Source organism: Nematolebias whitei, chromosome 2, assembly GCF_014905685.2.
Source record: "Nematolebias whitei isolate Nwh7 chromosome 2, NemWhi1, whole genome shotgun sequence".
In the NCBI taxonomy this organism is placed as follows: Eukaryota; Metazoa; Chordata; class Actinopteri; order Cyprinodontiformes; family Rivulidae; genus Nematolebias; species Nematolebias whitei.
This window is the reverse complement of record NC_056499.1, coordinates 9,048,971-9,067,634: the sequence shown is the minus strand read 5'-3', so window position 1 is coordinate 9,067,634 and position 18,664 is coordinate 9,048,971. Positions and strand designations below refer to the sequence as shown.

General features: G+C 39.2%; 2 protein-coding genes across 2 annotated transcripts; both read left to right on the top strand.

Annotated features, from left to right (window-relative positions):
- On the top strand, nt 1-3,346 carry mrpl16 (mitochondrial ribosomal protein L16). The gene is made up of 5 exons (XM_037690028.1): nt 1-232; nt 493-564; nt 2,039-2,187; nt 2,454-2,747; nt 2,980-3,346. Exons 1-5 carry the CDS (start codon nt 166-168, stop codon nt 3,169-3,171), a joined length of 774 nt encoding a protein of 257 aa, XP_037545956.1. The 5' UTR covers nt 1-165; the 3' UTR covers nt 3,172-3,346.
- A 5,622-nt stretch (nt 3,347-8,968) lies between these two features.
- Nucleotides 8,969-17,341, top strand: LOC119422711 (centromere protein Q). Its single transcript, XM_037690109.1, has 8 exons — nt 8,969-9,210; nt 9,282-9,336; nt 9,422-9,533; nt 11,370-11,438; nt 11,801-11,930; nt 15,985-16,104; nt 16,778-16,852; nt 17,140-17,341. Exons 1-8 carry the CDS (start codon nt 9,112-9,114, stop codon nt 17,308-17,310), a joined length of 831 nt encoding a protein of 276 aa, XP_037546037.1. The 5' UTR covers nt 8,969-9,111; the 3' UTR covers nt 17,311-17,341.
- Nucleotides 17,342-18,664: the final 1,323 nt, after the last annotated feature.

Below are 18,664 nucleotides of genomic sequence, written 5' to 3'. Positions count from 1 at the left end.
TGTTTTGGCGGAAGTTGGCAGTAAAATCATGGCCGCGTCCTCGTACAAGCGGTGATGTTTTTTTTAAGAAATAAATAAACAGTTGTTATTTTGAAGCGCCCGTAATCGGGTCACACAAAGTGACTGTTAGGTATTAATATAGTTTATTTAAAATTTAACATAATAATGTTCTTCGTAAAGGCTGCGGCCCACGGGCTGACGGGAGCCTGCAGAGCTCACGGTCACCAGCAAGGTAAATGGCTAACGCTAATTATGCTAAAGCTACACGAAGTGGAGAGAATTAAAACAAAAGTACATTAAACTGGACCAGTTTAACAGTGTTACCTCTAAACTTAAAGACACATCTAAAGATAAGCTATTCTTCTCAATAGAAACAAGTTTTGAGCTTTGATTTTTAACTTTTTGAGCAACATTATTTATGGCTGTCAGGGTTTTTTTGTTTGTTTGTTTGTAAGTTTTGATTCTTAAATGTCTCACTACTTTTCTCTACAGTTCCTTTGCAGAGCTTTTTGAAAGTCCTCACTGCTGGAATCAAGACGTTTACTATTCCTCCTAACTTCAGTGGTAATCACTTATCTTGTCATTTATTTGATAATTTCACTTCTTCAGGTGAATAAACGTGTCATTGGACAAAAACATTTAAAAACACACTCTGAAAACAGAAATTGTAGACTTTTTGTAAACTCATAGATCTATAAATACACATGCAGTTCTAAAACATGATTTTAAAAGCAGCATTGACTTTGCCGCTGTAATCAGAGAGTCAGAGTTTCTTTATTTGTCATTTGCATCACATGTGGTACATGTAGTGGAACAAAATTATGTACACAGGGTCCCAGTTACATCAAACGGTAGCAAAAATATAAAGTGTAAAAAGAAACTGTAAATGAGGATCTGAGATATAAACTAAGATATACACTAAACGAATGCCAAATGGTACTCTAAAAGATCTAAGATATATGCCAGTCACTACTAGTGCAAAACAATACACCGAACGACAGCAGCACGATTTTCATAGGTTTTGTTCTGCTATAATTTACATGTTTAATGTGCGCACTAACTTAAACTAAACTAACATAAACTAGGATTTATTCAAAGCATGCAACAAAAATACAGAAACAAGGCACCAAAAGTGAACAAGAAATTAATCTACTGCAGCATGGTCCTATTCAGGTCTCTCTTGTAAATGAGTCCTCGAGGCTCAATGGGATTTACCTGTCTAAATAAAGGTTGAATGAATTGGCAGAGTGGTTCTGATGACAGTGCGGTTATCCTAGCAACATGGTCCAATTAGCAGCATGTTACTGTTAGCAGTGAGGTTTCTCTTAGCACCATGGTCCCGTTGGCACCATGGTACTGTTAGCGGTGTGGTGTTATCAGCATTAGCAGGTCTTGTTAGCAGGTCCCTTAAGCAGCATGATGATAATAAGGACTGCAGCAGCTGCCTCCCAGACTGCCCTCCAGAACCGGGTCCAGCAAACGGAGAACATCCAAGGTTTCCCCGTGGAACCCAGGGGATCAGTAGAGTTCAGTCTGTGCAGGCATATGGAGGATCATGGAGACAGCCTCCATGACAGGCCTGAGCCTGAGGCTGGAAGGACTGAACCACGATGGCAAGATGGCAAGGCAGCGATAGAAAAGTCCACAAGTGTGTCGCAGTCATACCCGTGCTGTGGATGTGCATTGTAGGCGCAAAAAAAGGTTAAAGCAAAAACAACAGGAACAAAAAAAGATTGAGTTCACCGGGAGCCTGTGAAGCTGCGACTCAGCTGAGCGCGGCCATCTTGGAAATAATAATAACAATAAGTCATATACTGATTTAGGAATAAAATAAATATATTGATGCAAAAAAACAACAACCCATCAGTTAATATAATTAGCTGTGCTCTGTCCAGTGTTAGTTTTTGCACTTCATAGAGACATAAACTTGTAGAGTTCATGATATCTTTCATTTTATTTAATATATATTCAATATTTTAACCTGCTGCTATGTGTGAATGTTATTTATGACTTTTTGTGCTTGTTTTCTTAATCTAAGATGTGGTGCTGCCAGAAAAACCCAAGCTGAAGTTTCTGGAAAAGGTGCCTAACTTAAAAAAGGCCAAAAAAGAGCCGAGGAAGCTGCGAGATATCCAAGGCCCATCAAAGGCTGCAACTTCCTTCCTGAATGGACAGTTCGGCATTCTAGTGAGTGGATTTAACACCTACCGAAAGTGTTAAGTGATAACTGAACTGAAGCTTTTTTAAATAATGCAATTACAAAATAACTTGGATATTTTTCTTCTGTTCATAATATACAGTGTTATCGAGAAACAATACTTTGTTTAAATTAAGTGCCTTTAGTTCTAGTTTTTTTTTTTTTTGTCTACACACATTTGAACTTAATAATCTCCGGTGGAAAAATCTTGACTGACTAATCCTTGTTTTCTTTTTTTTCTTTCTCCAATGATAAGGCCATGGGTGGGGGCTACTTGCGTTGGGGTCATCTCGAGATGATACGTCTGACTATTAATCGCAAGATGGATCCCCGAACGACATTCGCCCGGTGGCGCATTAATGCCCCATATAAGCCCATCACAAGTAAAAGTCTGGGTCATCGCATGGGTGGGGGTAAAGGAGACATTGAATACTACGTGACCCCAGTTCGTGCCGGACGTTTGATTGTGGAGTTGGGAGGAAAGATTGATCTGGGCGAGATTGAACAATTCTTAACTGAAGTGGCTAAGAAGCTGCCTTTCCCTGCCAAGGTGAGATCACAGCTGGAGTTCAAAAGATGGAGTTATGCTTTTTTTTTAGGTTTTGGCGTACACTTAAAAATTGTTTTCAGTTTATGTTATTTGAATGACTGGGCTAATAGCAATGATTACAGGCTGGTCCAGTATTGATAAATAGTTTCTACTCAGTGGTCATGATTATTTAACCATCAGAAAAGTGTCATGGTTTTCATGTGTGGCGATCCTTTTCTCTGTTTTATTGTAGGTGGTGAGCAGAGAGAGTCTTGCAGAAATGCATAGGTTGCGTCAGGAGATGGAGCAAAATAACCAGAACCCCTGGACCTTTAAGAAGGTAGTTCAGGGCAACATGATGGGTATCAGGAGGGTTCTCAGTCCCTTGGACCTGCGCGACCATGGACGCCATTCAGGCAAATTTTTCTTCCCGTGGAGGTTGTGACAGACCTGAGGGACAGTTGTTGATGCAGTCCTCCGACATCTGGATCACATGAGTGAAGATATTTAAATTTTCAGTCAAATACGGGATTTTTTTTGTCTTCTCCTTATTTGTTACAGTGTCACATTTTACTGAAACAAACTTGCTCCTGTGAAATAAACTTTATTTCATATGTCAATATTGAACTTGATGGTTTTGACTCTTAAGCTACAAATTAAAATGTGAATTATGTGAACGCTAACTTAAATTGTAGACTATCCTGATACATGCGCAATAATCCAGGTAGAAAAATCCAACCTTTTACTAACTCAGCCCCCTGTGAATAGCAAGCAGCCATCAGGGCATTAACTATCGGTCGTTAGGCTGGTGGTCTTCCTTTACCATGTGAACAGCTAGTTTTAGCTGTCACCAGCAAACTGGTTGATCCACTATAGGTGCTATTTATAAGGTCATGGTTTCTTTATTGTCATTCATTGTCATAAGACTGAGTTTGTTGCAGCTCCTCAGACTGAGGAAGTCTTTTGGATAAAAGACAAAACGTTTCAACAGCTTTTTAAAATCCGTCCAGAGGACATTACTTAACTTTGTTAGATTAAATTGTAGAGCATTCTTAGCACAACTGTTAAATCCATTCATTATCTTTTACCCGCTTCTTCAATTTTGGATCACGGGGGTCGCCGGTGCCCATGTCCAGCATTCACTGTGCGAGGGGCGGGGTACACCCTGGATGGGTCGCAAGTCCATCACGGGGACACATAGAGACAAACAACCGTTCATTCTCTCACGCACACCTAGGGACAATTTAGAGTTCCCAATCAGTCTAACATGCATGTTTTTGGTCTGTGGGAGGAAACAGGAGTACCTGGCGAAAACCCACGCATGCACGGAGAGAACATGCAAACTCCACCCAGAAAGGCCCCTGGACCGGGATTTGAACCAGGGACCTGCTCACTGAGAGGCAACAGTTCCACCAGTTGCGCCACCGTGCTGGCCACAACTGTTAAATATAAAAGAAAAATATCCTTATTCATGCTCAATAATCTGGAAAAATCTAAAAAAAAGTTAAGGTCCTCTGGACGGATGAAAAAATAAAAGAAAATAGTTGTAAAATTAGAAGTTCAACTTATTTTTTGCAAACTGGTAATACTATTTAAAAACACACACACACACATACACACACACACACACATATGTATATATATATATATATATATATATATATATATATATATATATAATACAGTTAAAAAAGCAAAAGTTAAATTGTATTATACCGTTTTTTTCACTTGAAATTGTTGATTCAGTAAAAAAATGTTCTCTGATTCTCTCGCAGACTCATTCGGCACGTCAGATGCACAGAACAAAATTATGAACATAGCTAAATAAATAAACTATCTTAATACAGCATCTCTACACCACGCCTGTGAGGTAGATAGATTAGCTCAGCATAGAAGAAGCGCTCACTAACCGTTTTACACAAATTTGTGAACAATATTTGAGAGAAAGGCTTTTTGTGTACATTGAAAAAGTCCTAGATCTTTTGAGTTCAGCTCATGAAAAATTGAAGCTAAAAGGATAGTGTCCATAACACTGATTATCAGTTTATGCAATAAGCTGTGCAAGAATGCAATGCAAAAAACATACAGTAACATTAAATGTAAAACATTGTCCTACAGTCAGTAACTAAAGACTCGAGTTTATTTTAGTTAAATTGCCCTGCGTTTTGTCTTACAGGCACAGATATAGTGTTGTCTTATCAAACTGGGCTTGTTTTACGGGAGATTCATTTACTTTCTATGGGCCGGTTTCGCAGTCAGGGCTTAAATAAAACCAGGACTAAACTAATCTTGTCTAACTTAATCCACACTAATCTAATTGCTTTCTGAGATGCTGTTTAACTTCAGATTAAGTCATTCCAGACTACAGAGTCTCTGACTAAGGTAATCAAGGACCATTCAGAGCATGTCTTGGAAGCCAATCAGATTAACAATGTGCACATGGTGCAAAGGTGAGGTATCTCTGAAAACCTGGGGTGGAATTTTCCTGTTATAAATTTTAGCAGTCTATGTGTATGGAACGGGAGTTTTACTTCTGACCAAGCATGGACATTGGAAAAAGAAAGCGTTCAAAAAAAACTTCGGTGAAAGTGAGAAGATGCTTTTGAAGGAAATTATTTTAGAACATCACATAATTCAGGACAAACATGATTCATCCACAGAAATAAAAAAAACGAAACACGGGCTGCAATTGTGAATGAATATAAATCAAATGAAAAAGTTATCAACAGGATCCTCCCAACAGATTCAGGTAAAATTTAATTATATTATTTACAGTATCCTGATTGTTCTAATCACTCACGATGAAATGTATGTTTGCTCATATGAGGCCATATATTGCCTTGTAAAGGTCACGTGGAAAAACAAAATACAGCTGAATTGTTTCAAGACGGGTGGAGGAGCCCCAACTACACCACAGACCGAGGGAGATTTGTTGAGTGGGATGATTGAAAACCAACATCCCTTGGAAGGCATCCCAGATGATGATCATCTGGACAGTTCAGGTGGGAAAACTCTTCAATACTCTTTGTTACAATGTGTGTGCCTATGTGTATTGCCCTGCCCAGGTAAGCTAAATAGCACCATATTTTGCACTATGAATAAAAAGGAAAAATACTATTGAAATATTATGTCTTATATTGTAATTCTCTCTAGAAAAAGACGGCCTGAGCTTGAATCAGATGTCGGCGGAGCCAGAACAGAGTCAGAAATATCAGACCTCTGCACCTGCGGCAGCAGCCAGTATCTCCATCCCAGGCAGCACAGCAAGAGTGAAAAGGCTGACTATTCATGAAAAACTTGCTATTGAGTTTCATGAGCACAAATTGCAATATCTAAAAGAAGAACATGAACTCAAGATAAAAATCCTTCAAGTGGAGTTGTCAGTCAAAGAGATGGAGAGAGACATGAAGCAGCAGCAACAGGAGCAGCAAAACGTCCGTGTTTTTTCTAACAATGTCTCTGTTGACCTTGTGCCATTATGAAATAAAAATGTTACATTACAATCACAATTCAACCAAAATTTATTCAGTAATGAACCATATTTTCTATAACAATTTTCAAAATGATTAAAAATGTAGTCGGACAAAATCAAACTGAGCACTTGTGGATCACTCAACGGTTTCCAGCTTCCTTTTCTTTATGAAATGCAGAGCAAAGCTGTTTCTATTTCTATATAAGCAGGTCTAGTTTTGTCATTGGCTACTTCCATGAGAACATGCGGGTTATTGTAATATTCAGTTGATGGGTCTACACAGCCATGCTGTCTGAAGTAATTATGAAGCACTGCAGTTGCCACAATAACAATGCAGCATCTTCTTGGTTCAAAACGTAACGTAGTCCTGAGACATTGGAAACGATTCTTCCAGATATCAAACATGCACTTCACCAGCCCTCTGGTGTGGATGTGGGCTTGGTTGTAGTGTTGCTGCTCAGGCCTGATTGGATGCAGATAAGGAGTAAACAAGAACCGTGTCTGTGCATAATCACTGTCGCCAAGTTGGACTCCACTGTTTTCCAGCTTCAAACTGAGCACACAAAGAGGAGTTCTGGGAAATCCTTGAGTCGTGTGTTGAACCGCTCCAACGTGCAACAATGTTTGAGAACTGCATAGTGGTAGTACAGACACCCTGTACGTTTATTGAAAACCAGTTTTCATGATTCCTGTTCAGCTCAGCATCTTCTGTTGAAGGGCACTTAATGGGAACATGACACCCATCAATACAGCCAATTACTCCAGGAAAGTTCCCGTATTCATAGAACTGTAGCTTGTAGGCTGTGAGATCAACAGCAGCTGAGAACTTGATGTAATCCTTTCTCACTTCACATATAGCTTTGCAGACTTTGTGCACTATTTTGCAGACAGTTGATTCACTCACACCACACAAATCTGCTGTTTCCCGGCGGAAAGTTGCACATGCCAAAAATCTCAAAGTGATCAGAACTTGGAGAACTGGGTACAGGCCTTCCTCTTTGATTCAGAGAGGAAAGTCTAGGCTCAAGCAAAGTAATTAGTTCCAATGCATTTTCTTTATACATACAAAAGTGGTCTCTGAATGTTATTTTATCAAAGAGGTTCGACTACTTCTATCCACAAGTGCTCTTCTGGACGGCCTCCGTTGTGTATGATGGTGTTCATATTCTAAATACTCCATGCTGCCAAACTGTCTGCTCCCTTTCACAAACAATACTAAACCTGACTCTTTGAAGGATTAATTTAAGCTTCAATTTAGTCACAGAATAGCTCTGATCCACCTTCCTGCAATTGGCTTTGTTTACATACTAAATCTGCAACTATTTTGAGATAAGACTGTGCAAGGGACTTAAAGTTAAACCAGCTCAAACAGCATTTTAGTCTGAGACTAGACTTAAGCCTTGTCTGCGAAACAGACCCTATATGTTCTGCCGACTTCCACAAAGCGATTAATTTTTCTAAAGTTGTTGATCATGTGGGTTTACTTGGTCCTACTGCCGCTGCTTCTGGAGAATAGGCGTTTGTAGAGGGCAAACACTGATTGGCTAACTGTATTTTCTGGCTCTTTAGGTAAGTTATGTCAGCCTTTTTTTAAACTGAAGGTTTCTAAGAAACAGCATTATGTCTGCTGTCAAAACACAATAAGATTCTCTTTAGTCCTTGGGTTGTAGGCTGCACCTGACACAGGTAGGCTTGAGTGTGGTCTGGGTACAATGACATATGAAGCATCTGAAGCAAAACCTGCTCCCATTTGTCAAAAAGTCTGGTCTCAATTAAAGATCATGAGTCCTGTGACGAGATAACGGCCTAAAACAAAAGCTAAATTTGCTCTTTATAAGTGTTCCTCTATGAGATCTGATCTATGAAAGGAGCTGAAACATGGAGTAGGATTGACCCTTAAAATGTGAGACAGAGTTAACCAGTAAGCAGAAATACCTGCTCCAGTTGCAGAAATCTTACAGAAACTGACAATCACTCATCTGCAGTGACCGATTTAAAAGGTTGAACAAGAAAATGTGAAGTTAAAGGCAACATCCTTTGTCCCAAGGCCAGTTTAAGTATCATTATTATTTTGGTTACTTTATTTTTCTTTCTTTATGAATCGAATGTAACTATTTTCACATTATTCAACAACCAAAATGGATTTTGGTTTTTAATGTAATGGCTAGGTATTAAAAAAAAAACAAAAAAAAAAACATATTTAGCCCTCCCCACTACCCAGTTATATTGCTCTTATTTTGAAATGTAACCGGAAGTTTTGTGTTAAGAGAGGCGGATAGAGAAGTTATGGAGACGCCCATGGATATATATGGAGACGCGGCTAATGTCGAATCGAGACGTCGCCAATGTTGAACCGGTTAACACCATAGACATACTATGCCTGTGGTTAACACCATATGGTTAACACAATCTGCCAATAACGCCTTGTTTTTAGACATAATATGTCTGTGTGGTTTACACAAACGGCTTATTTTTCTTCGTTCAGCCTTTTTCTTTTGGTCCAATCAGATATGACCTTTAAACACGCCCATTTTCATATTGTCCAATCAGATGTAGCCCTCTAAACACGCCTATTTTTCTATCGTCCAATCAGATGTGGCTTTTGGTCACGCCTATTTTCTATCGTTCAATCAGATGTGGCCCCCCAGATACGCCTTCCGAATTTGTCTGCAGCGATAGGGCTGCAAACTCGCATGCGCACATAGTGTTTCCGTTCAAACAACAGCGCGAAAACGGGTTTGTTTTCAGAAGTTTTGAATTTTAAGAACCCATTTTATTTTAACACGTTTTATTAAGATTGTGCAAAACGTATTAAATTGTTACTCGATAGCTGTTGCTGAATTGGTTCGTAAAGTTTTAGTGAATCGAGTTCTAACCGCGACAGTCGCTGTGTGTCCCGTTAGCTTGGCTAGCATGAAACCTGCTCGGGGTTCTAAAAGAGCCTCATCAGAAGCACCGGTCACTAAAAACAAAAAGAAAGCCAAAAGGTCAGCGGAAGTAACACCGAACGAAGTAAGATGATTATAACATCGGATGTTGAACCCTTCTTTGTTTCTTGTGAATTACTGATGCTGTGACTACAGGACCAAGAGCGAAATGATCAAACCACACACTCCAAAACACATCAGAGGATGAAAGGTCAGGACTGCTCCGTATCTACAAAGTTAAATATGCTGCCTTATTTGCCATTAGTATGATTTACTGTTTATCTTGCTGCTATTAGATGAAGGAGGTTCAGCTGCAGTCTCCAAGAAGAAAAAAGTTCAGGACAATTGGAAGGTGATGCCGAGTTCCTCCATCACTGCTGTGGAGAACATGATGGACTTATCAATACTGTGAGCTTAACACGGATCCGTTAACACCTCTACCATCTTTATGCACGTAAAGAGTTTGGAGCTACTCTGAGTTGGAGGGTTTCTTGATGAAGACCACAGTAAAAGCTACACAGGACATCCCAGATCTTCCTTGCATGTGTTCTATATGGTATTAAATTAGTGCTATCAAGTCAAATTTATAAACCTTACTCATTTCGAAACAGCTGCTGTTGGTTGAAATGAACATAAAAACAATAATAAGTCAAAAGACAATCTGAAATGCAAGAGACCACAAAAATAAAAACAGTTAGACCAGCCTGGATCTGGGGTGAAGCTAAAAGCAAATGTTAATTAATTCAATTCAGTTTATTTATATAGCGCCAAGTCCCAACAGAAATCATCTCAGGACACTGAACAGAAACATTCATATATATATAAAGTAAGTTAATAACATTAATTTTCTGAGGAGCAGACTGCTTTGAGTTTAACTTCATTGCAGACTCTCATCTTGAGCAAGCATGAAGGCGACAGTGGAAAAGAAAAACTCCCTCGTGAGGAAGAAACCTTTAGCAGAACCAGGCTCAGGACAAGCGGCCATCTGCTTCGACTGGCTGGGTTTGAGAGGAACAGGAAGGAAGAACAGATACACAATGGCAGGCCGTGAATCACATGTTAAGATTGAAATAGTATCAAATGAAAACTATTTTATTTTAATCTAGAAAAAGTTAAGTTTGGTCCTCTAGACATCCAGAGGACCAGACTTAACTGTTTTAGATTTTTCTACCTGGATTATAGAGCATGCATCAGGAGGATATTCTATTTTAACAATTCATTTCAAGAAATCAGGTCAGTTTGTCGTCCCTGGTTCAAACCCCGGTCCAGGGGCCTTCTGGGTGGAGTTTGCATGTTCTCTCCGTGCATGCGTGGGTTTTCTCCGGGTGCTCCGGTTTCCTCCCACAGACCAAAAACATGCATGTTAGGCTGATTGGTAACTCTAAATTGTCCCTAGGTGTGAGTGAGAGAGTGAATGGTTGTTTGTGTCGTTTGTCTCTATGTGGCCCTGTGATGGACTTGCGACCCGTCCAGGGTGTACCCCGCCACTCGCACAGTGATTGCTGGACATGGGCACCAGCAACCCCCGTGACCCAAAATGGAATAAACGGGTAAAGATAATGGATGGATGGAGGTCAGTTTGTCCTCCAGTAGTCTAAGCCTATAGCAGCATAATAAGCCAATCCTAATTATAGGATCTATCAAAAAGGAAAGTCTTAGGTCCTGTCTTAAAACTGGACCATCTGTCAGCCTTACGGACAGAAACTGGAAGTTGGTTCAACAAGAGAGGAGCCTGATAACTGATATTATATCTAACACGCCAGTCTGCAGGAGATCTACAGAAACCAGTACGTTTAGGTTCTTATAGGTCAACTGTAAAACTTCAAAGTCAATGCTAAAACAAACAGGGAGTCAGCGAAGGGAAGCACCTGGGAGATATACTCACGGTTTTTTGTTTGTGATAAAAAACGTGCTGCAGCATTCTGGTCCCGTGAGAGACGGGCCTAGCATACAGATAGTTACAGTAAACCAGTTGGGAGGTAATGAAAGAGTGGATCACCTGTTCAAAGTCAATAAAGAATAAAAACAAACAGGCTGTCCAGATCTGTACAAGCAGCACTTCAGTTTCCACAGGGTCAAAAAATAATAACTAGTTTTATCCTCGTTGAAAATGTGGAAGTTTGAAGCCACCTTAATATTGTTAAAGTTGACTAGTGTATTAATGTTTACATATTTCATGTGATTTTTGGATTAAACTACTCTGTTGATGAGTAATTGTTAATCAAGACATCTTTTTCTTTCCAGAGCAACTCTTGTTTTGAAGCGGAAGGAGAAGAAAGAGAGCCAAGAACATTTGAACATAATTAAAAACAAGTAATTATTTTATTTTTTTTCCAAACTGCAATAGATGTAAAGCTAATTAAACGGGTCAGAAATGGCCCATTCTTCATCTGTCAGTAAATTTAAATAGTAAAACTCACTTTTACGTTTTTAATGATGCATAATTTACAGTCCAATCTTTAAAAATAATGGATTTCTGCCAAGTGAAAAGTATATTGTACTAGCTTAGATTCTGGCCCCTAAAGACACGTACTTCTGCTTTAAAAGGAAAGTTCCAGTTTGATCTGTGTGATGTTTGTTTGTAGATTATCATGATCGTTTTAGTGAGAAATGAATAACCTACATTCAAGCCTAAACTGATTCTGATTGGTTAAATGTATCCTCAACATTTCCAGGTTTTTAGCTTATTGTACACAGCTTAAGGTTCCAGCGCTGAAAGAGAAAGATTTGAAGCTTTCCTCTCTGCGGCACCAGATGGAGGCCAAGAAGTCAGTGGCTGGAAAGAAGACGCTGAGCTCCCTGGAGGTGAGAAACGCTGTAATCTGATGAATGAGATTAAAACAGGAAGAGAACAAAAAAGCTTTTCTTTTTTCATTAAAACATTTCTGACCTCTGACATATGGACAATTTCATGTGCCAAGATTAGATTTTTAAGATCTCTGCACCACGCCAGATGGCAAATTGTAATGGTGTGTTTTGAAATGTCATGTATCTATAGATAATATTTAACCATGATCAGTGATATGTCGTGTTATTTATGAGAAGGGGTAGAAACACTATTTGAGTTCTACATCTGTATCAGAATCATCTAACTGGACATTTACTTCTCCATTGTCTTTAGCCTTGTTTGTGCAGGTCTGCCGTCTGCACATATTTCTCCAATTTAGCTGGTTCTTCAGACATGCAGAGTGGAATTTTTGCAGCACAAACACACTTGCAGGACTTGAGCTGCAAAACAGCTTCTGGTGCTTGCGATCGTCACATTCATTCTATAGACAGTCTGCCATCATCTACTGTGGTCCTTTCACTACTCTTGGGATCTGGGACAACTGTCTGGCTAACAGCACAGCACAAGCAAATTGCATATAATCTGAATGAAGGATATGCGTATACAAACAGTCTTTGCATGGTGGCAGCGGGCTGGATTTTACCTCAGAAATTACAGAATTCGTTAATCTCTTTGATAGTAGATGTGGATGCATTCATCCAGCACACAGACTCCTAAGTCTGTTGAAACATCCCATTTCTCACCAAGATGCTGAAAGGTCTGCTTGAACATCTTGCATTCTTTCAGAAGCTTCGGTGCGCTCAGCTTCCCACGGCCTGCAAATGCACTTACTGTGTCACAGCCAGGGAAAGAATGTAATCCGACAAGACCCTTGCAGATTACTTCCACTGAGCTTGCAAGTTTAATGTTTATGTACTGTACCATGTATGGTTTTGGGTACCAGATTTCTGATAAAGGGGACATGCGATCTTCTTACTAAATCCAACACATAGTATCAGCACATCGGTGTCCTCAACTGTGATGACTATTGATCTGTAGCCATCCTGTGCAGCATGCAAGGCATGAAAAAGCATATGTATCAGCTTCCTCCTGTGTTGTCTTCAGGACTTGGAATTCATCCCAGTGATCCTTGGTGATGAGGTAACATACTTCTCCACGTCACATAGTTTTTATTCTTCTACTTCTCCTCAAGCTTCTTCATTTTCTCAGGCTTCGTTCACCGTTCAACCAAGAACTTGACTAGGCTCGTTTTGTTCTTAGGGTTCCCTTGAATTTCTTCCACTGCAGAATGTTGTGACCTGGTGCAGTATTCTTCCACTGTGTGCCTGTGGCAGAACCGCTGTTGCATCTGTTAGCATACTTTATAGAAGTTTTTCTGCAGACATCAAAGACAACATAAATCCCAACACTATTAAAGCCTTCATGCAGAGCTAGGAGTGCAGCGTCTGCTAGCTGTGCAAATAACTTGCCGTCTTCCTTCAGTTTGTGGATAAGGTTCATTCCATCAATGATGCATGCTGAAGGTTGTTGAACAAGATTAGAAATTAGATCAGTCATTGTCATCACAGCAGGGTTGACAAACAGGTTTTCTCTGTTAATAGAGAAGGGTTCATCATAGGACTGTTTCTCTACAGTCTCTTATGGACCATGACTGTCAGAAGCACTTGATGATAAATCAGCACTGGTAGATGTTTTAGCGTCTGCATCTTTAGTGTAACGACGGTAGCAAGACCTCTAATAGTGCACTTCTGCTGCCACTTGTTCTCTGCTGAGAATAGCAAGTATCTTCTCCGTTTTATTAGTTGCAGCTCTCTGCACTTTTTCATTGTCATGCAGTTCAGCACATATAGTCAGAGATTAGCTGGTTTTCTGGCCCATCAAGTACCGGTACTAGCCTGATTTCTCAGAGAAAGATGCATTTTTCCTTGTACATGCTGGAATGAGAAGCTTTGTGCCTAGAAGATCTCTTTCTTTCTGATGGGTCCCCTTTTGACTTATTATAGACTATCTTTAGCATCAACGGCACTGATGTCTCTCTTCATCATGAAGAGGCTTGTAACAAAGTGGCATGTCACCATTTGGGAAGTCCATTTCAATGTCTAACTTGGCACATGTTGTCTGATATGGGCAGCTCTCAAAAAGGGTTTTCCAGGACTTCATATCCTTTGGGCAAATGAAGTTTGAGTCTTAGAAGGGTAGTGGATTATGCAGATGTGATGTGCTGTAGGTGCAGCACAGCTCGTCTGCCTTTGCTTGAGGTATGGAAACCATTTTAGAGTGAAGCGCTAACCTTCAGAGCTCAAAAGTAGAAAATCTTGTTTGTACACGTTTCAAAATATTCTAATGGTAGTATGTCCTGAACTAGAAATGAAAAGTTTATTTTCAGACCCACGGTTCCATACATTTGGTTATTCTTGGTTGATATTAGTTTTTGTTTTGACTGTTTACATACAAAAGAGACATTTTCGTCAGCTCAAATTTATTTTAAAGCTTAACTCTGTATCTAGCTAGTCTTACTAAAATGAACACCATAAGAAAGGAGCAACAATGTTCTTGTCCTGATGCTGCTCAATAATCCAGGTAGAAAAATCTAACAAGGTTAAGTCGTGTCTAAGAACAATGTTCTTGCCTCGGATTCAGTCTTTGTATACACTGTAAAACATCTTTTTCTGAAATAAAGACGGTTTGCAGTCTCAATTTAACACAATATGAAGGGAAAAAAAATCATTCAAATGTAACAATATTGGGCATTAGGCACCAAAGTCCGTGCTCAATAATCCATGTATAAAATCCAACAAAGTTCAGCCAGGTCATCTGGACGGTTTCTATATATATTTTTTTGTGCTTATCGGTTCAGCTGCACCTCTTTCCGGTAGCGAACGACTCTCTGCACCAGCCGGAGCCGGCTATCAGAGACCAGCCGATGACTTGAAGCGCCGCTATTCTTCGGCTGGTCGAAGATAGCCGGCTCTGGCCGGTGCAGAGAGCCGTTCTTACGGTAAGAAAATTGTGTACACAATTTCGTTGTACCACATGTGGTGTGAATGACAAATAAAGAACCTTGAATCTTTGAATATAGATCCCTACAAACAATTTGGGACTTGTAATGTTTTGCCACCTCAGACGGTATCAGCATTTGTCTTGACCCAAGGACAACACGTAGATGTTTCTGAAAACCAGTCAACTGGTTGTTAAAGTTTATCCTCAGTTTTTCAAACTGAACAACCCAAAATGCTGTGAAAAGACTAAACCTAAATTAACAAACAAACAAAAATATTATTAAACATATAAAAGTTTACCAATAATTGTAGCTGTAGTAATACATGGCAAAATAAAGAAAACTGCCGGTAGATGAAAATAATATATATCCCTTTGATCCTGAATCTGATTTCTATTTTCTGATATTAAGATTTTCCAATCAGTTGTTCTTCCGAAGGTTTGCTAAAGTATCTGGGCCTAAGTTATCGTGGATCGACCTTGTTTGTCCATCTCAACCCACCGTTTCTCGTTGGGATTAAGATCTGGAGGATTTGGTGTTCATATCAACACATTGATTGTGTTTGATTGCGTGATTTTGTCAGGACATAGTATCCCACTTCGAGCGGCTGCTTCCATCAGCTAAGGCCTTCTCCATTCAGGGATGTTCTTAGGCTGAAAGTTTAGGCTGGTGCTGCATCTCAACACAACATCAACATGAATCAAAGTTTCCCAGCAGATCACTTCCCAAAGCATCACACCACTTCAGAAAGTTTGTCTTCCTCCCAAAGAGCATGCTGCCACCATCTCTTGCCCAGACTAACACGACCCAATCTATCTGCACATCTTAAAAAAAGGAATATAGTGAACCAGGTCATCGTCGTACATTACCGTGATGTGCAATGAACTATGACGCATTCGGAGTTATCGTCGCTCTTTTATTTGTTGACACTAGAGCCAAAATAGTGCTGCCATTGTACCGAGCCACACCAGTTCAGCTGTTAGTGGTTGCAATCCTCCGAATGATGTAATTATTTAAAATCAGATTGTTCACGTTTGTGTTAATTGATACGTTTTTGTATTTTGTGTGTTCAGAGAGACTTGAAGGCTGTCGTCAGAGCTCTGGAAATGATGGAGGAGAAGATGGCGTCTTTGGAGCAAACATGCAGTCGGCTGAGAGATGAGCTGGAGGAGGAAGAGGACAAAGCTAAACAGGTGCAAAACGCAAACTAGTGAAATAATTTATTAGTTATTTATAATAACAGCCCATAAATACTGCTTTTTGCGTTTTTAATTTATGGGATTTTTTTTTTTTTGTGTTCTTCTGATGTCTGCAATCATTTTATAAACACCACAACATAATGCCTTTTTAGTGTTTTTTCTTTTTATAAATATGTTTGGATCAGAGTTGGTCATTAATACAAACTGAAACAATGAAAATGAGTTTTAACTTTTAGTTTTACTGTTTTCCCAGAATCACGTTCTTTGAGCTTTTATTGAACAGAACTATTAGCCAACAACGTATAGAAGTAGCTCTGATGTGTACACTTTCAGATTATATTCAGACCAAGTGGTGTGGCATTCTAACAACTTTGTGAGGGGTGATGAAATTTAACAAAGGTCCACATTCAGCCCGCCAGTCGATTTATTGAATAGGCCTGGTCATATCTTTATTATTATTATTTTTTAAGTGTTTTGCAGATTGATTAAAAGGCATTTTGAAATGTGGCTTTTGTGCAGGATCTTACAGAAAACGGGTCTGATTTTTACAGGAAACAAAGCCATCCCTTCCAGCTGCACAGATGAGCAGATTTTCAGATATTAAAGTGTGAAATGATGTTCAACCCACATAAATTAATCTGTATTATTATTTTCTGTTGTCTTGCAGATTTTGGAGTTAACTGGTCAAGCTGTTCTCAGGCTTCCCTCTGTCCCTCCACACAAAGAGGAAACAATGTTAGAGGTGAGCACAGAAGCTGCAGAAAGCACTTAATAAATGTTGCACAACAGCTGTTTTTAGCCACAAGACTGCCACTTTGTAACTAAGATATGAAATTGAGTCTTCTTCCTCTAAAGTTTAACAGGAAACCTTAAGCACGGTCTCTGTTGTGAAACGTCTGTGCTGTTGCAATATATATATATATTTTTTTTTAAATCTTAAGAAATGCAGTTACATCATAACATTACTGCTCTGAGTTGTAAGTGTTGATTATAATAAAATTCCTTTTTAACACGTTTTGTTTCCTTCAGTCTCGTCTGAGAAAGGTCATACCGGACAGCGAACGTGAGACGATGGCCCGGGAACTGGGAGGAATCTTGCAGGAGCCAGAGGCCTCCCAGGACGCCCAGGTGCTGCTTCTGCAGGCACACAAACACGCTGATCAGCTCTTCAACCCACTGAGCAGTGATGAGTTTAATTGAGAGTAACAACAAATCCATCTTTGATAATTTCACAGGAAGACATTTAAAGAGCTTGAATCTGCTCAGGTTTTTGTGGCTGAGAGTGTATCTTCTGTTATTACTGGGGGGGTTGTAGTTAATTTCTGCAGTGACTGTGTAATCACACCCTCACAGTTTTAGCTATACATAACTGCTTATATTTGCTGTAACTGTGTCTTTTGATGAAAAGAAACACCAAATCCAAGTTTTATGTTTTCTTAAAATACAACTGAACTTGCGAATAAAGATTGTTTATTTTAAAATGGTGCATGCTGGGAGCACGTATAGACTGAATACAGATAGAAGTCTCAGATAAAAGTCTGAAGTATGTGAGGAGTTATTTAATGACTGATATATATAAAAAAATATAACTCTTGTCATTAATAGTGGTAAATATAGCAGCATATATAACACCTACTCCTTGAAAGCATGCAGTATTTATAAAGTCCAGCTGACTTCAGATCTGTGGACTGGGACTAAAGGCCTTAGTTTAAGTTACTAGAGTGTCACTTCCTGAAAGTCTTACCCGAGCATCACTTCCTTTAAGAAAAAAAAGTGATGCATGTAATCTTGAAGGTGTTATCTTGTTGGAATTTATTATGCAAATGTTTTCCCTTAAACCAGAAATGAAAAACTAATACTTTAGCTTTTATTTTATGTTGTTACCTTGCCAAGTATTTATTTATTTTAGTCTGCAGGCATGACTTGTCATGACTTTCTCTCTGGCTGTTACCCTGCCTCCAGCATGCCTGAATGCAAGCAACAACTTGCTTTTTGCTCAAGGAACCCTTCCCTAAAGCCGTGATTCATTAGTTGGGTATCGTCATGGCAAATTGTAGGGATCAATAACTCGAACTATTTTTCATCTCCGTAAAGTGAATTCACTCTTAACGTGTAATTTTTTTAAAATCTAAAACTGAGCTCGGGAACAAAAAGAAAGAGGATTGTTTTATGGTAGAATCTGCTACTAGAGTTAAATATTTACATTTAAAAAATATATAAATAGTTATTTACTAAACAAGCTGAACAAATGGGGGGGGGGGGGATTGCTCTAAAAAAATGCTTGAGGTATGGAATAAGGTCCTGAACCATTTAAAAATTGAGGAAAGCAGCAGAATTTTTAAAACCGTTTTGCTTATGACCCAAAATTGATAACTAACGAGCCCATAAAAAACCTGAGGGAGGATACCCAGTGGGTTGCAAAAGTATCCGTCCTTGGTAATCTTTCTATTTTGTTGCTTTATGACCAGGAACCTTATTGGATTTTTAATCTGAATAAAAACATTAGTTCTACAAACAATAGTCTAGTTTAAGGAAGTTAAATATATATTAAAAA

What these genes read in the sequence shown, in the direction of transcription:
- LOC119422711 (XM_037690109.1), top strand. Translation starts at nt 9,112, where the DNA reads ATGAAACCTGCTCGGGGTTCTAAAAGAGCCTCATCAGAAGCACCGGTC. An exon ending in CGGAAGTAACACCGAACGAA is followed by an intron (nt 9,211 to 9,281) that starts GTAAGATGATTA and finishes CTGTGACTACAG; the next exon opens with GACCAAGAGCGAAATGATCA. An exon ending in ATGATGGACTTATCAATACT is followed by an intron (nt 9,534 to 11,369) that starts GTGAGCTTAACA and finishes TTTTCTTTCCAG; the next exon opens with AGCAACTCTTGTTTTGAAGC.
- mrpl16 (XM_037690028.1), top strand. Translation starts at nt 166, where the DNA reads ATGTTCTTCGTAAAGGCTGCGGCCCACGGGCTGACGGGAGCCTGCAGA. An exon ending in AGCTCACGGTCACCAGCAAG is followed by an intron (nt 233 to 492) that starts GTAAATGGCTAA and finishes TTTTCTCTACAG; the next exon opens with TTCCTTTGCAGAGCTTTTTG. An exon ending in ATGGACAGTTCGGCATTCTA is followed by an intron (nt 2,188 to 2,453) that starts GTGAGTGGATTT and finishes TCCAATGATAAG; the next exon opens with GCCATGGGTGGGGGCTACTT.